At 34.3% G+C, this 18,083-nt stretch overlaps 1 protein-coding gene across 1 annotated transcript; it reads left to right on the top strand.

Moving 5' to 3' along the window:
* The first annotated feature begins 7,762 nt into the window (after positions 1–7,762).
* On the top strand, positions 7,763–17,781 carry ND-ACP (NADH dehydrogenase (ubiquinone) acyl carrier protein). Its single transcript, XM_071587509.1, has 4 exons — positions 7,763–7,947; positions 8,273–8,386; positions 13,701–13,788; positions 17,128–17,781. Exons 1-4 carry the CDS (start codon positions 7,783–7,785, stop codon positions 17,217–17,219), a joined length of 459 nt encoding a protein of 152 aa, XP_071443610.1. The 5' UTR covers positions 7,763–7,782; the 3' UTR covers positions 17,220–17,781.
* Positions 17,782–18,083: the final 302 nt, after the last annotated feature.

Genomic DNA, 18,083 nt, shown 5'->3' with positions numbered 1-18,083 from the left:
GATATATGTGAGCATTCATTTTTTATATAAATGCAGTGGGTCCTTTCTTTATCATGGATTCACAATAAAATGAATTTACTCCAGATTGTATTTTGTAAAGTTTATGGTTCATTTTAAGATTGAAAACTCTCATTTAAATTGTATGTATCCTTTAAAGTTAACTATCTTATGAGATTTAATTATCTCTGATCAAAGTTTTTCCTCATGTCATTCCATTATAAAATTAATCACATTGTTTTTTTTCTAACCAAATACCCCCTTTATTGCTTTGAAAATCATATGTTTAATCTAGGTAATGAACAAAATACTGTGATAAGCTAGATAGGTAAGAAAAGGTATGTATAGGAGGGTCAATCTCAAGACCAAAAGATAGGAATATCAGATTAACATTCATCTGGGACATTTAAAGAGGTCTACAGTCATGTAGCATGCCACTTGAGACCTCATGACATGCATTGAATAAAATGTGTGCCCAAGGCTACCTCCCCAACCACTGGCATGCCACCTACATAGGGTTGGAAATACTCAGTTACTATGAGTCATTATCCATATTTTTACATCGATTATGATTTCCCGGGCATTTTAATGGAGCCAGTTTCCTATTATTTATCTCGCAATTTTTGCCATGACGCCATTACTTTATACAACCTCTCTCCCCCTAGGGAAGGCCTTGTAAAGAATTGAGGATATATTTCCAGATGGGGTGGCAGTTAACTGAGGAACTGTCATACTGGCATGCTTCATGACCATATAAGCCCTTTTATCACATTGATGTAGTAGTTGATGAGGAGGGGGTCACGTCATTTAGTAAGGTAAAAATTGGAAAATACCTATTCAAACACATTTTATTCTTCACTCTCTTTGTCCTGCTCCATATATGCTTTTTCCATCCTCATTAACCTCCCTACTGTCAACTAGAGATGATATGAAATGAACAAGATGATAGCATTGTTGTTATGGGATGAAATTCTTCAGGAATTGAATTAACACATCACTGATCTTCATGATGGATTCAAAGTTCCCATCCATGAAACAGGCATCACCATCCTTGAGGCCAGGAGAAGTTAGGAAAAATATAAGGTACAAAAAATGTAAAAGAACTCTTGTGCTTACTATTTGAATAATCAAGGAGAGAGCATGCATTTTCTCCAAGGCTAGCACATGAATTACTGAAAAGTACTTTTCTAAAACCTTGCCTAGTGTGGACTCTTCTTCAAGATGTACCTGGAACAGGAAATGGAAGGAAAATCTCTCCCTGAGGATATTTTATTAGATTTTGGTGAAATTTGTGGCTCCTATGCACTAAAAGAATGTGTAGATACCTACATGATTTACATTTTTTTGCCTTACTTAGACTTTCAAAAATAATGTCTTTTAAAAAATACATTCATCTTCTTCTGCAGCAGTCCTTTTTAAAGATTCCAATTAGTTTAGTTAATAACCTTCCTGTTAAGTTAATAATTTATAAATTCAATCATAACTAACTAATAAATGATTCGTAGAGTTGATAATTTGCACAAGAATGTTAAAAATTCCATTAGCCATTTTATGCACCCTTCGCCATCATTGGCCATCAAACTTTCCCCTAAACTTTATTTCATAACAATAAAAAATGATTGATATGAATATTTTGAGAGAGATTTTTTCCTCCATAATTGATTCATGTCCTATAAAAAAGTAGAAGAAGGAGGTTTGGCTATATGATAGGCATGACAGAAAATGAAACACTAATCCTCTCCTATCAATTAAAAACTGATTTCTGAAGAGAGATGTGCTAAAATTTGCGCAGTTGGGTTAAAGAAAAATAAGCAAAAAATAGGAAAATTGGTAATGATATGTTTTTAACAGACTTTCTTATAGTAGTGTGACTGATTTATTTTGTAATTCAAGCATTTTTATGTTTAGGTGTAGGAAAAAAAAGCAAGGTAATTAATTGATGATTTCAGAAATGGTATGCGATCTCAAAATGTCACACAAAACTTGGGTTGACTTCACTGGTAAATCTCCCAAATGTAGAAAAGACTGTATACTGTTCCAAAAATATTGTGCATATTATTAACAAAGTTCACCTGATTGTGAATGATCACTTGTCAATGATCACTCTAAGCATTTCTGACCACTCTGCACGAATGGTAAGTACCTGAACTAAAGACTAATGATGTGTTGTGAAAAGTATTACCCAAGTGAGATTGTAAATTACTTTTATGAACTATCATGTGTATTGCCTGGGGAACCTTTGTATAAGTTGAAAAAGTCCAAGAAATGTACATCTTTTTCATGACCAATGTAAAACTTAACTTTGAAGCATGCTCCCCCAAAAAAATTACTCCTAGGAGTTGTAATAATGCAAGCAATCTGCGGGTAACAGATGAGGTAAGGTGAGCCAGTATTAAATTGCAGAATTTGTGTGCATTGAAAAGATGGGTGGATGAACCAAATTAAAAAAATTATTTCCATATCTTTAAAAAAAATGACATGTGACTTCTTCTGAAAGCAAGGGCATCCTAATATCGCATACTCACTTGCCAATCTGGCAATGTAGATGTCATGCAATGAAATTATCATGGAATTTAGGTAATTAATAGTTTGAGTGGGGGAAAAGTGATAGTAGAGAAACTTTAACAACAATAATTGAGAATAGAGTCATATGATCGAGTCTGATCCTAAACAAATTGCCAATTTTGCAAATAAACACATAACTGGTGACATTTAAATTTACCAAAAATATAGTAAGTGATGTGGAGTTATTGCAAAACATGGTCATCATGTGAAATCTTTCATAGTAATTTCTCCTGTAGCTGAGGATGATGAGTTCTCTAAGTGTATACTAAACCTAAAATATAAAAAAATCAGCTGAAATGTACAATTTTCCATTTAAAACTACCAAAACTGTACAGATGCAATTAGTAAATTATTAACATTCGTTGCTAATGAGTTATTTGCAAATGATGAGTTTCCAGACTTACTAAAAATTTCAAATATTAAACTTATTCACAAAAAATGGATGGGGACAGATTAAATATTGCATAACTAACACTGCCAACAGAGAGTCCACTTGTAAAATATTCTTAAATATAACAATTATTAAGGGGGCATGACACCCTAATTACATCAACTTAGCCCTCTTGGCTATGTCTATGGAAGTGTCTTAAGGACCACAATTCACTATGCTGGTAGCGCCAAATTTTAAGGTCTATTGATAAGGGAAAAGCTTAATTGTGTAGAAAATCATCAATAAACGAATGTTAAATCTGTTGATCATCAAAGGGATTCAAAAAGCTATACACTCTTCTGTCTAGAGAAGCTCTTCTAATGATTTATCATGCAAAGATACTATACCTTTTGTTCCATTCAATCTTATTTCTGGGGAACTGACTGACTGCCTGTCTGGCAAGCATTAACTCTATCTAATGTGTTCTTTACGTATTATTTATCAAAATATTATATTTTCTTTCGTGATGACTATTCCATTAATATGCATACGTATACCTGGTGCTAAATGAAGATCAAATCTTCCACACTAGGCAATGGAAGCAAATAAATATGTATAGAAGAAATAATCTCTCATAATCTACCGTCAATATTTAGGTAACTAAGAAACTGGTGCATTGGCAACTATCTCTTCATTTTCTTTAAAAATCACCTTTTCAAAGCAATCAAAATCCATGTTTAAAATAGTGACTGTAGGGTAGAAATTTCTTTTGGGTGTTACAATATGTGAGTCTCCAATCTGGCTGACATTTTGATGCTAGACTTGGGCATCGGCCACAATGGAGACACCCTGTGGAAGATCCAAGGAGAATATCTGCACACAATATGCAAGGAAAGCACCACACCTCCTGTGATTGCAGTGTTTCATACAATCATGAATTTCATAGAAAATCAATTATGAATCACCCACAAGAGTTTCCATTAAAATTATTTAATGAAAATCATGATCAGCACATAAAAGCCATGATTGTTTTCAATCATGAGCTGCAAGCAAGAGCTATGATTCACATTGACCACTTTAACTTGGTTAACATCAATGAGGTAAGAGGGACTCAAAACCATTAGTTTTAATTCTGCAATTTAGACTGACAGATTCAATCAAGACCATTTTCATGGCTTCATATAGTTATACTGATATTCTTCAATAGTGCCATGACATTCCATCCTGACCTGCACATTGAATATGCAAGTGCAATGCACATTTAATTGTTTTTCAGTTCTAATAACATTTGGCAAGCTGCTTCTATGGCTTATCAAAAATCTATTCACAAAAACTCATACTGGATCTGAGATTTCACATGTGAACTGTTCAATCAATCTATTGCTTGTATTGAAATTGAGGACCAAAAATAATCTAATCATTCATTGTTAATGTTTCAGGAATATTTATTCATTTCACAAAATTATTTGCACAATACAATCATGGAATTTGTGGACTGATTTCTTGATCCACTCATTTCCTAGAGCCTAATTTTTTCAGAAACTTCTGAGATTTTTCATTAACAAACCAGCAGTAATAATATCAACTTTATTTCTTCCTACCACTTCCACCTCTTTTCGATATGTGTGACAATAGTATAGCCGTGATATTTCCCTCAATGCATCCCTCACCCCTCAAGAAGTTGTGTTTTACTTTCCCCACCTATGAAGGGAGGGAAACTTTTTACTTAGCTGCTTCAAACAAATTTTGGGAACTTCCATCCTTTCAATAAGGATTATGGCTAGTAAGAGAAGCACCTTTCTTGGACTATGGACTTTTCCTTTTCCCATATCCCTCCTGACAGGGATTCTAAAAATTGTAACCGCTAAACTAATTTCAAAATTGATAGAGTGAGGTGTGAATGCCAAAAAAATATGAGAGCAACATCTTTTTGGGAATTATGGTTGATTTTGTATAAAATCTTAGCAATTTATATCTAAAATAATAAGAAAAAAGAAATTCCATCTAAAGTGGAAATGCAGAGTAAGTGATTGTCATGAGTGACAGCATCAAAACTGACAGTTGCAAAGTTTTGAATGACAAGCATTATTAAACATTTATAAAAAATTAGCAACTTTTTTGAGGATCAAGTTTCAATTGGTACATAAGAGTCTGCATGCATCAAAATGTGATGAATTGGATGAGGTGCTTCGCTTGTATATTGTAAGGGCCAAAAATTCTTAAATTTCTTGTCTAGCTGTAATGACAAAGACTGAAACTATGACTTTAAGGTTGGGAATTGATTTGAACTCTATTTCTGGAATGTTGGATCGGCTGAAAGTGAGGAGTGGATTAGTACCTAAGTGGGTTTCTGGCGACTCAGAAAATCCCTTGATACATGTCAGTGAATCAACTATCAAGTTTCACCTTGGTTGAATTGTTGAAAGACATTTGAGCTGAGTAGTATCCAATGAGATAACCCATTTTTATTGGGTCTCAGAGAAGACTGAAGTATTTAAGAGTGAGCAGGGTTTTGGTGAAAACATTGATTAAGAGTCAAATATGAGGTCTGTCTAAAAAGAATTCATTCTTAAGTCAGGAAAAAATGTTTTGCATTTGATATATTATCACCCTGATCTCCTTGAAAGTAAGATCCTTGAATATCCACAAACTCAGCCCAAAGAGACATAATCTTCTGGAAATGCTTCTAGAAGGTATCCTTTAAAATGGTCTGCAGCCCTGAACACTGTATGCTTCATGTAATCCTCCCTATTCTCAAATCAGGAGACTTAAATTGGCATATTTAACTTCAGGAACAACCAGAAGTTGGAGAGAGCCATTTTTTTTAAGAGCAATGCCTTGGCATACCACTGGAATTTCACTTTTTGCCAAGTAAGCTGGGATGAGGCGCAGGGAATGAGCTGGAGCATAGTGCTGGTGCAACTGGCAGTTTTTGTGCTCAAGGTTTTGGTATTTTGCAGGAAACAGCTGCCTCGACATGGAGATGGTGTAGAACTCCTTCATATTTAAAAAGATCAGAAAATTTACTCCTTTGTAGCTATTTGCTCTTCTGGGGTATTTTGTGATGCACAATACTACATATTTTATGGAAAGAATCAACCCCAGCTATATTCTTACAAATGGCCAAAGAATGGGTGAGGGAAAATAGAAAGGAAAAATAAATAATTCAAATTAAATAAATATAGAATAAAATGATATGGGGGGGTTTAGAACAGAAAACGATTAAACCAAAATATGATAACAAAAAATGCTTTGGCTGAGATGTACTAGATAGCATTGACTCCCGCCCTTATCAAGTGCTCACCAGTCAGGGGCTTATGAGAGAATCATCTCTGTGCCAGCGGCCCACCAATCACATGTGATAAAATAAAATGAATGCAAATTAATCATGCACTCTCTAGCTTGGATATACTAAACAGCATTCATCCTTGCTAGTCTCAAGCACTCACACCCACTCAGGGCTTGCGAGAGACTTCTCTCTGTGCCAGCAGCCCACCAATTGCATGTAATAAAATAAAAAAATAAACTATATATTATGAATTATGGTATCGTGGCTGTGGTAGTGTGAACTTACATGGGAATCTGACATATTTTGTTTCATGCATGTTTCTGTGAATAGGATGCATATGGATGGGAAAGGTAGGGGCCCAAATCTTGAAAAATTGGTCAGGCAGATGGAATTGGGGGTTTAGATGCAAATAGCCTTCTTTTGCAATTTAAATATTACCAGCATAAGACATCAAACAACTTAAAAATGAGTAAAAGAAAGTTCATTAACACAGCAGGGTGACGGTGAAAAATTAATTTTAAAACATAATAAAAATAAAGATTTGCCATCGATTTAAGACAACAGAATGAGTCAATTTAATTTAAACTAAAGCTGACTTTTTCCTAATTTTAACAATGAATTTGTTTGGGATGAAACCAAATGCAATTATGAGAAAAAAATCACAAACCTTATGCCCACAAGATCCAAACTTTTTCTCTGGGTACTATATTTCCCATGAATTATTGACACATAAAAACTCTTAATTATGAGAATATGTTCATGATGTTTGTATTGGAGAGTACATTTTAGCGGACAAAATGTTCGATAGACAAAACTTGCAAAACTTGAAGATTGTAAGGATTTACAAACTTCTGTTGAAAGTGCCTATTTTCTTCATTTAACTGAGGAGGGCAATGTTGTGGCCAAAATTTGCAGATCCGATGCACACCCTCGTCTTTCCCTGCTTGTTGTTATCCCTTGACTTTGCTCAATTTGAGTAATACTCTCCAGTATTTAGGCCCTCTTTGAATGTGCGAGTGAGTTTTTGTGAATATGTCTGGACTGTGTTTTTCCCAGGCTCGGAATGAATTCCCGAAACAGTCACGGATAGTGTGTATGTGATCATAACTCAGGTATCCTTAGCGGAGTCTCTTCAACCCTGCGAAGTATCCCATTTTGGGTTAAGTTGTGCCTATAGTTGGTCGTTGAAGAGGAAGTAATATTCCCAAAAACCTCTAAAGAAGGGTATGCTCGTTGAGAGGTTTTTGTTGGTCACTGTTGTGGAATTCCATCTCCCACAAACTATCAGAGCAATTTATAGTCCTCCTTTAGGACGAGTTGTGATATTTTATCACGGCCATAAGAGATTTTCTTTATACAACTATATAGTCATTTTATTTTAGTTGAAAACTTGGACTCCCTCTCTGAATCGACCTGTTATCGAGAAAACAAGTTACAAATTTGGGGCCGGTATTTTGAACAATCCCGCTTTGTTTCGAATGCTGCGAATTTCGATTTTCATTTTCTATAAATATGACGCAAAGAATCATGGGAGTCCTTCCGTCTTTGTCGCAGAACAAACATGGCTGCGTTGGTTCAAGGGATACGATGTTCTTTAGTGAGAAGTTCATGTGCGTTGCGTGTTTGTGCGCAGCGAGCTTCATTAATCGGATTGCAATGGAAAGCCATGCATACGAAACAGTATAATCCAGCTCACAATTCAAATAGTCTCCTATCTGTAAATGTGGTATGTGAATAACCGGTGACCTCTCGAAGTTTTCTACAGTTTAGTATAGCTATTGTATTGTGATTTCTTGATTTAGTAGTACATATTTATTACGATGCCTATATGGTTTAGTGGAGATAAGCGTTTACAGATAAATTTCAAGTGAATTCTTATTATGGACATTTTTCGTGCATGTAGAATCCCAGTAATCGACGAAATCTCCGCGTGAGATCTTCGAGGAAAGAAATTGAAGAACGAGTTTTGAAAGCTATCAAGGAATATGAAAAAGTAGATGCCAACAAGGTACACTTTAATTTTTTAAGTGATTCTTTTCCCATCTTTTCAGAGGACACTGCAACCGAAAAGACTTTACAGCGCCAAGGATCCCTTGACCCTTGAACTGATTCGGGACCGAGTGCTATTAGTTCTCAAACTGTATGATAAAATCGACCCCAACAAGGTATATATTATCCCTGAATTGGCATTATTGGTAAACTTGTAAATATTACCCTTCATCCCATATCATGTTATCCCATTATCATAGAATTTGTACGATTTATACATATTTAAGGTGAGTTTATGTACACTGGTAGCTTAACTAGTGACGTTTGTATTGTGTATTTTTATTTATTAATAATTATTGTAAAATCTTATATAGTTCAATAAACCAGTTTGCGGAAATTAATGGTAGAACTATCACAGAAAAATTTTTCCGAAGTAAAGTTTGTATTAGGCAATGGCTAAACCTGAAAGGAAAAGAAAATTCCGCCCTTTGTTTTTAATATTGCCTCAAGGTTTGGTCTTTTTATCCCATTTCATAATTGAGTATCTCCTTTATGCCGACTCACCCTTTGATGATGGTATTTTTAGGTCACATCATGGTTAAAGTAAACCTTAAGATGTAATTCTGCCTAAAGTTCTTCTCACATCAAATTCGTTCGCCACGTTCCAGATGTTTACATTTTGAATCTTCAAAATGTTGTGAGGTCTCGATGCGTGTATATCGCGGAAGGAGTTGCAATGTATAGTTTAAAAAAATAGTTCAGCATAAATCTGAAAAGTGTGCCTCTGATAAATCACGAACTTTGGCGGAGAATGTTGGCTCTGTATACAACTGGGAGCAAAAAAATTAAAATTCAGTTAGGATTTAGGCCGCGGTTTTAACTGCACTTTCATTCGTTCCCTGCGTTAGTGGATGTTCTCTCTCTCTCAAGACTCCTGGGTTTTATAATATTCACATTTCAACGCGGTATTTCTGCCATTTTGCCAGCCGCCGTAATTTTTGGTCTATGGTTACCATGGAAAAGAATGTTAGTTAATGAAGGCCAAAGCACTCATGGAATAGATTTTTTGTTACATTTTAAGGGGAAGAATTCCGCTGTGGCCATTAAACTCGTAGGAGGTTGCATCTCGAATAATTCTGACTCTAGTATCGTGGCGTTGATATTGTCCGATTTCACTTATAGTTTGTTCGAGCTGTTTATATTTATGAACAGGTATGTGCAGTAATATGCATAATTGCATGTTTGGATAATTCAGCTTAGTTTCAACGTCTAACATCCATTCATATCATTGCGTACAGTCGAGCTGGAATTTTTGGATCACATATCGACATGCTCCCGAGGGCGTATTTAATGGTCAGTAATTTTACTAGAAAAAGTAATGTGGACGAGAATTGAGCTATAAAGTCTTGTATTCCATCGGCAGTTTTACATTGCGAAATTTATATTCGTAGCGTAAACTGTTATTATGAAATCTATCTTCTACTCACTACCAGGCCACGGGAAAGCCATTGAGAGACCTTACCAACTATGAACTATGAGATAAATTGCGAAAAACGTCGGTTTTCTTGGTAAATACGTGAAGAAAAACTTAACAAATACGCTACTGTTTCATTCGCCTCGCCCGATTGACGAATAGCGTACGAAGGCGAATTCCAGATTGCTGATTTAAGTTGGTTATTTATTGAAATTGACGACTTGATACGTGACCAAAAAAATTAAAAATATGTAAGGTTGTTCAAATGCAAAAGTTAATTTGTTATAGATCACTCGAATAATATGCTCCCGCATGTGGCCTTTGAAAAGTTTTTATAAATTTACTTCAACGGCGTGTCAGACACTAAAACCTAGCGAATAGTTGGCGTATTTTGAGAATAATGAATGCAAATAGCATAATATAACCCATTAAAATTCAATCAATCTCAGCAAAGGTACTAAATGTTAAGTGCAGAGACTTCGAACAAATCATTGTAGCAGTATTGATCTGCGTTTTAGGCTGTGATCAACTCCTCTGTCAAAGATTGACAACGATTTCATGTAGTTTACCTTTGCTATTTCTATGACTGCAGTATTCATTTATATGCTTTCCCATGACTTGAAATTTAGCATGGGCTCAGTGGTTTCACGCAGGAGTATACCTAAACTACCTCCTCAGTGAGGAATTCTGGTGTGTTTTGTATCAGTGGTGTATGAAAAAGAGTGGTATCCAGTTATTTTTAGGCACTCTGCCAAATTGGTAGAGAGACTGTTACATGCTATGCACGGAGATGCTTAACTTACTTGAGAACGAAGAAATACCTCCACAAAAAATTAATTTCACATTTGTGCATTTTAAATTCTTGTCGCTCAGCATTCATGTTTGACATTTTTATTTATTTGCATTCAGAGATTAAAATTCTTATTCCCAATTTCCGATGAATAAAGATTTAAAGACTTATTTACATGCATCATTAAAAAAGTAGCATGCATAAATTTCTGTAGCCTTTTGTGTGTGGTTGAAATTATAGAAAATGTGGCATCCAAATATAATGATATGCATGATTTTGAATATATGAACATGCAGAATAAGATACCAAGGCTTACCTTTTTTACAATTTTCAGTTGTATGTTTTGGAAAGTGGTGCAGTACTCAGTCCATGACATTCTGTAGATTGGTATCTTGACTCCATTCTCAAGTTCTTTTTCCTGTATGTCATACACTACCACATTGTATCTTTTTTTGTCACAAGTAAAGACTGACCGAAAAGTCCTCCTGTTCATCAATTTTCTTCCTTTGGCTTTCTGCCCTGTTTTACTGGATTACCACCTGTTTGTAGATGTTATTTACTGCTTTCCTCTCAATGGGGTCATATTTAAACCCTGAATTTCCACTTATTTCCACCTAATTTTTGAATAATACTTATGTATTGAATGTAGATTAATCATATCAAGCGATGAAATGTCTTTTGATACTAAATCTTCATTCAACCTCTTCCTTTTGTGAGGAAAGGCATTCAACAATTGATCGCACTTCTCCGCTACTGCCATGTTTCTGTTATACTTGTAATCATTAATAGATTTTGGCATCTTCACTTCCTTTCTGCATTCACTGTCCCTTCTCCGTTATGAATGGCACCATGCAGTATGACATTTTTTCAATCTTCTTTTTCATCAGTCTCATATAACAACCATCACAGCTGCCACCTCCCCTTTCTGTAGGGTTTTCTGTTTATGTTTTAGAAATCTTTCACTTTTTGTTCACTTCGCCATAGCTATTTAATTTCCTTTCAGCGGCAAGGTTTAAGACTTGAATAATATTAAGAGATTTCAGTAAGAGTAGAAATATCAATAGCAACCCTTAACCTTTTAATAGGAAACATTTTATGGAGTAGGTTTCAAAGAAGCTTGCTGTGTTATGCAAATAATTCTTGGTTTTAGTAATGCCTATCACAGAAAAGCAAAAAAATTAATTTCGATTGAAGCAATGTTAACCATTTTGTAATTGGAATATTTGAACATAATAGCTGCTTTATCCCTGTGCAGCATACTGTTTTTTATCAAAGACAATCAGTATATATACAAATCTGTTTTCAAAAAATAAATTGTAGCATAGCAAAAAATTACCACAATTTTCATAGCCATGTTTTCCCCAGATTTTCCTATAAAATCACATTTTATTTCTACCTCAAGTTCATGTGGCTTTAGGTGGTATCTTAAATCTGTACGATAAAATATTGTGTAATTTTCAGATCCAGGAGACTCCCTGAAAAATAATAATGTAGTCTTTATCATAGTCATTAATTTCATCAAATAACAATAAAATAATAGCTTAATCATTTATTTGGGGCTGAATTGCTTGTAGTGCTATTGAAATATATAAACAATTTTTTCTTTTGTTTATTGTTTCTGTAACTTTGGATTGAGGACTGATAGAAGTCTACCAGGTACCAGTTGAGCTTGAAAATGGCAGCATCATGCATTAAGTGGCCATAGAAAAAATGCTTTGAATATTAAGAGTATCATAAAAATATTAAACATCATAAGCAACAAAGTACATCAATGTGTTTCTTCATCATTTACTTGTAAATTTTCAGCATTGCAACTGCCATTGATCCATGTCATCATCTTAAGGATGTACTTTGCTGTTATTTATTGTATACTCCTAATTCCTTTGGGATGTTCAGTGTTTCTATTCCAGTTATCTCTTTCAAATGCCCTTTCCAATTCATTCTAGGGATTAAAAGTTAATTGGTGTTTATGCATTTTCTCAATGAGAACTCTCAAGGGCCATGGTGCCTTCTTTTGTGCCCCAACTTTTCCTAATTTCAAAATAGTCTTTGTATTATCCTTATTATTTTGAGGATTGGTGGGCTGCCCCATGTGTGCCCAGGTGGGCCTTAACCTCTCTAAAATTCTGTTCTCTCGGATTTTAGTTACTTCACAAAACTGCATATTCATGTGAAAATTCCATAGCTTTCATTTGCTTGATCTTGCTTAAATTTATAAATTATATTAGACAATTTGGATTGGTGAATTTGTGCACCTCCTGGGATAAAGTCAACAAGGCCATTTGTTTTTAGTCATTAACCTAACATAGTAAATTATAATTGTTTAGCTTTAAGTCTCAAATGCCCAATTTTTAAATCATTGAGGCAAACTCTTTCAGGCAAAATCTGTGCCCACATAAGCTCTCATTGATGGCTTATTTTAGCCTGTAAATTGAAAAGAATGGCCACCAAGGGTTGAATCTTCTGATTATTTATGACTGGTGATAACTTGGTTACTACAGTGGACTTTTCACAAGGGTGAAGAGGTCGTTTCCTCCTGAGATTCCAATGGAATCTCTCCGAGTGACTTAAGATGATAGCTTATGTGTTGTGAATGTTTTTGCTAGCAAAAATGTGATTGATTAGTTGAGTTTTTGCTATACCCTTGCTTCATTATCTATTCTATTTCCATTTTCATGTATGGCATTGTTTTTGTTAAAAATCACTGTTTGGTTGTGTCTGGTTATGTGTGTGGCTTATTGGAGTTCCATTTCCTTGTAAATGACCATGTAAGATTTGAATGAAAATATATGCATTGTTTCTTTTTCTGTAACATTATCTTTTTTGGCTATGTTGTGGCCTAATGATTTTTCTTTAATTTGTGTTGAAATATTCAATTTTCTGGAAATTTTATTAATATGTTAGATTTATAAATAATCCCTAAAAATTGAAAATCATCCTTTATGCTGGTAGAATGTTCTAATCTCTCTTAATTTTTACATCCAGCTGAGTTAAAGCTCAAATTTCTAATTAATCTTGTGGAATTATTGCCGCCCTCAATTAGAAAATACATAATAGCTTCTAAAAAAAACTTTTTGTGACAATTTGTAGCTAAGTGTCAATTGTTTGGCATCAACTCAATGAATTTGAATGTGATAATAGTATGTTTCTAATATTTCTTCTTTATTTATTTAGGTTAGGAATATTCAGTGGTTATTGTTAAGATTGTCTTTTATTTTGATTTTAGCTCACTTTAGATTCCCACTTTATGAATGATCTTGGCCTTGACTCATTGGACCATGTTGAAGTTATCATGGCAATAGAAGATGAATTTGGTAAATATTACCTTAGTTATAATTTTCAGTTATTACCATAAGATTTTTAATGATTCTTATATTATTCCAAATGTTACCTTATATTTAAATCCTGTGTTGTATGAATTCTCATTTTTTTGTTTTTTGATTACTGTATTAATAAGTAGAAAGAAAACTCTGGTGACCATATTGGTGCATATATTATCAATGGATGTGTAAATCGCAAGGGCTTTCCTCTTTTTTGTAATTGGTGTTAATATTATGAAGGCTGCTGGAATGTTCTTTGTGCTATTAATTTAGTTGAGGCCGTAGAGATTTATTAATGTACCTGATTATCTTGATTTGTTCCTGATCATATCTTAAAAGATGACTTAATTTTTATTGTGAATTGATTCGGTTTATCATACAACATTTTTTAATTTTTGACATCATCAGCATCATGAAGGAATAACAGATTTTGATAAATAATTTTGAGGGTAGATCATAGGACTTTACTTCAAATAAATTTAATGAATTTCATCACTGGGAATGTATGAAGCTTTTTATTAAATTTTGCAGCAACATTTTATGGTCACCTTGTACATTTGAATGCTTAGTTAATGATTTGGGTAGTTTCTGGGTGTGCTTTGTGAAATTGATCTGTATTAAAGTAAGTAATTAACTGGAGAAGTCATGTATTAAGATGCTTTTCACTGTACTATTTCGTTTTCATTGTCTGAAGTGTGGAATTTCAGTCATTAATTTCATGTCAATATGTTATGAAAATTCCATTAAGTCACTCTGGAGATGACAGATTTCACTGTCTGAAATTTATTAAAAGCAATAAAATTAGATATGAATAAAACTTCTCTGATGTATTACAATTTATAGTGGTAGTGGTTGTTACTTGGCGAGATTACCAAGATGCGGACATTTGCTGCTCCGTTAGGTATTGGTGGGTTATATGGTAGATGATAGATTTTCTGTGGGGGAAGGGAAAGAGAAACCTATCTTAAATTAGCTTTTACAAAGGTTGCTCTTAATATTTTGAGCCTTAACAAAGCTAAGTGCTTTAGATGCCATCTGATGTTTCCATCTGAAAGTTTGACCCTTTTAACATTAACATTTTTCATAAGATTTTGTTGTTTGATCATAGCTTGTGTTGTTCACAGTTACTCAAAAATTTTGTCTCAGTGAAAAAATGAAGTTAACTCGTGCACACTTTTGTGAGATGATTTTTTCAGCTTTCAACCTGGATTATCAAGACAGGAGTGCATCGATCAACTTACTTCCACTTTTGGTGATTAAGCCTCATCCTTTGCCACTGTGAAACACTGGTATAATGAATTCCATCATGGTCGCCGTTGGCTCAACGACAGAAGTTGTGAAGATCATCCAAAATCAGCTGTTGTGCCAGAAAACATTGATGCTGTGCAAGAACTAGTAAAGGAAGATGGTCATGTGACTTAATGTGAGATTGAGGCCTTCTTGAGGATTAGTATGATGAGTATCATCAGATATTGCATGAACATTAAGCTTTGAAAAAAGTTTGTCCGTGTTGGATCCAGCATAATTTGGCAAAATCTCAAGATGATGTTCATGTCAATTGGTGCAAATAAATGCTCAAGAAATACAATCGCAGTGCATCAAAAGCTGTGCATAACATCTACACAGGTGACTAATCTTAGATCTATGCGTTTGAGCCCGAAACAAAACAGCAATCTGCTGTATGGGTCTTCCAAGATGAGCCAAATTCAACCAAAGTGATTCATACACGAAGCGCATCGAAGAAAATGATCGCCTGTTTCTTTGGAATAACTGGACATGTGGCAACTGTACCATAATAGTAATGTAGAACCGTGAATTCTGAATGGTACACAAGTATTTGTTTGCCAGAAGTGCTTGGTGAAATACAGAAAAAGAAGTGAAAATGAAGGATCATTCTTCATCATGGAAATTCAAGCTCTCGCAGATCGTCTGAAACAACTACCTATTTGACTGGTCAAAATGTCGAATTGATGGTTCATCCTCTGCACAGCCCTTATTTAGCATGAAACTTCTTTTTATTCCCGTTTATGTAGAAAAAATTGTGTGGCCAACGTTTTTTGGCACCTGAAGAAGCAGTTGATGCATTCAAAAACCATGTTTTGGTTTACCTCAGAGCAGAAAAAGTGTTACAGAAATTGGTTCGAGTGCATGCCAAAGTGTATTGATTATCATGGAGAATACTTAAAAAAACAATGAAGCCATTTTCAACAATAAATTAGTCTTTTCATTATTAGGCTGAAAATATTAATAGCGACCCTCGTATTGAAGGTCACCAGGGGGCACAGTTTACTGCCCCATCCATTTGACAGTGTACTTCTCTTGACGTGATCTCCACATGGCATGCAAGTAAGGATTGAAATACCTTTGAAAAATTGTGGAATTGTATCCAAGGCTCTTCGGGTAGGAAGCCAGCATGCTAGCCACTGCACCAACACAAGTTTTATTTGTATGAAATAAATAGTGAAGGCCATTATTGGGTTTTATTTCCTATTCAGAAAAGACAAGACTTAGGTTTCAAAGGTTCTTACTATAATGCAGTAAAAATAAAATCTTTAATCACTCTTTGATGTTGAGTTTTTATTTGTTTCAGATTTTTCTTACATTACATACTAATCTAGATGATTTTGATTTATTAGACTCAAGTAAAGAACAGCATCAGGTAAAATCATTATGGATAGTTTAACACTTACAGTTACATATAAAGGGACTAAGTTTAATACTTAGTTCCTATATACCAAGTGAAATTTGGTCTTCTAGTTACTGTAATTTTTAGGAGAGAACCAGTGAATATATAAAAAAGTTTTACTTCTTCCTTTAATTCTGAAAATCATGTAATATTTTTTATTACTTATAACAAAGGTTTTAGCAAGGAAATGTGTATAGGGAAAGTATTTCAACATTATGTTAAAACCCAAGTATGTACCTTGAAGATTGGATTGATGAGTATTGATGAAATCCACCCATTGCTTTACCCTGCTTCATGTGAAATATGTGTGGATGTGAAGTATCTTTTATCCACCAATATATTTTTTGAAAGTGGGTGTTTTGCCCATAAAAAGCATTAAAAACTTATGTAATGGTACAGTAGTTAAGATCCCTAAGTATATTGTACAGTACAAGTATTTTTGAGAAAGTTGAAGGCATTTTGCCATTGCATTTAATTAGTCTCAAATAATAAATAATTGCAAAGTGGTGTTTTTTTAAGCTGCCACTTTAGAAATATAGTATAAATGAACTTTACATGGTTAAGTCTGTTTTTTCCTTTACCTGTAATATGCTTGTGCACATTTGTTTGCCTGGTGCCCTTGAAATTAATATTGTACTCTTTCTCAGGTTTTGAAATTCCTGATTCTGATGCTGAGAAATTATTCAAGCCTGGTGATATTGTGAGATATGTAGCTGACAAAGAAGATGTGTATGAATGAAGATAAATCTAAAAGAGTATACCCAAATAGAGGTTGCTGTGTTTAACTTTTCTTTTGGCTACAGTTACTCATACATGCGAAGAACCCCTGTTAGGAAGCTGCCAATTAGAGTATCTAACCATAGTTAAATTATTCTCAACATTGCCCACCCATTCCCAAAATACCATTCATGGGCAACTGAAAGGCTGTCACTTGAGAGACTGCTGGAAACATGTTGTAGTTTGAAAAATTGTTGTGGTTGATTCTGATGGCCTTAGGAATGTTGGAATAAAGTGCATATATCATGAAATTGGCGTGCATATAAGTGGAAAGATAAACTTTTAAGTTTATTTCTTTTTCAATATAGATTAAATGTTACAGTAAAGGGGAAACACATCTTGTAATAAAGGAAATTCCTCAGTGTACAGTGCAAATAAATTACACAACTGGGGTGCATTTGTATGAAAATGGTGTCATTCTGTAGTGTTTTAAGAAGTGACAATTGTCACCTCAAGGTTTGCACAGCTGTAGGCATTGTAATATACTTAAGAAATTCACAATAAAGTTGTTTTCTTCTATGGTATTTTATTGTTATTATGCCCTTCGTGGTGTTTCAGGGAAGGGGTATGATTATTAATTGAAAAATTTCCTTAAAATTGTGCTAGTGTATTCAGTTTTTATTTTCTGTTTCAATGCAACATATGTTAAAACGAGAATGTCAACCGCGACGTATATGCGTAAGATTTAGGAAATGGAGAAAGTTTGGTGAGTATTATTTACCTACTTCCTCGGCGTGTGCTTCATTATTTAAAATTTGTAGTGTGGACTGGAAATTGGGTTGATGGGAGGAGATACAAAATTTTCCAATTGTACATTGTTTTGGTG

The sequence above is a fragment of the Hetaerina americana genome, unplaced genomic scaffold (genome assembly GCF_022747635.1).
Source record: "Hetaerina americana unplaced genomic scaffold, ioHetAmer1.1.p SCAF_1, whole genome shotgun sequence".
In the NCBI taxonomy this organism is placed as follows: domain Eukaryota; kingdom Metazoa; phylum Arthropoda; class Insecta; order Odonata; family Calopterygidae; genus Hetaerina; species Hetaerina americana.
This window is presented reverse-complemented; position numbering and strand designations above follow the sequence as displayed.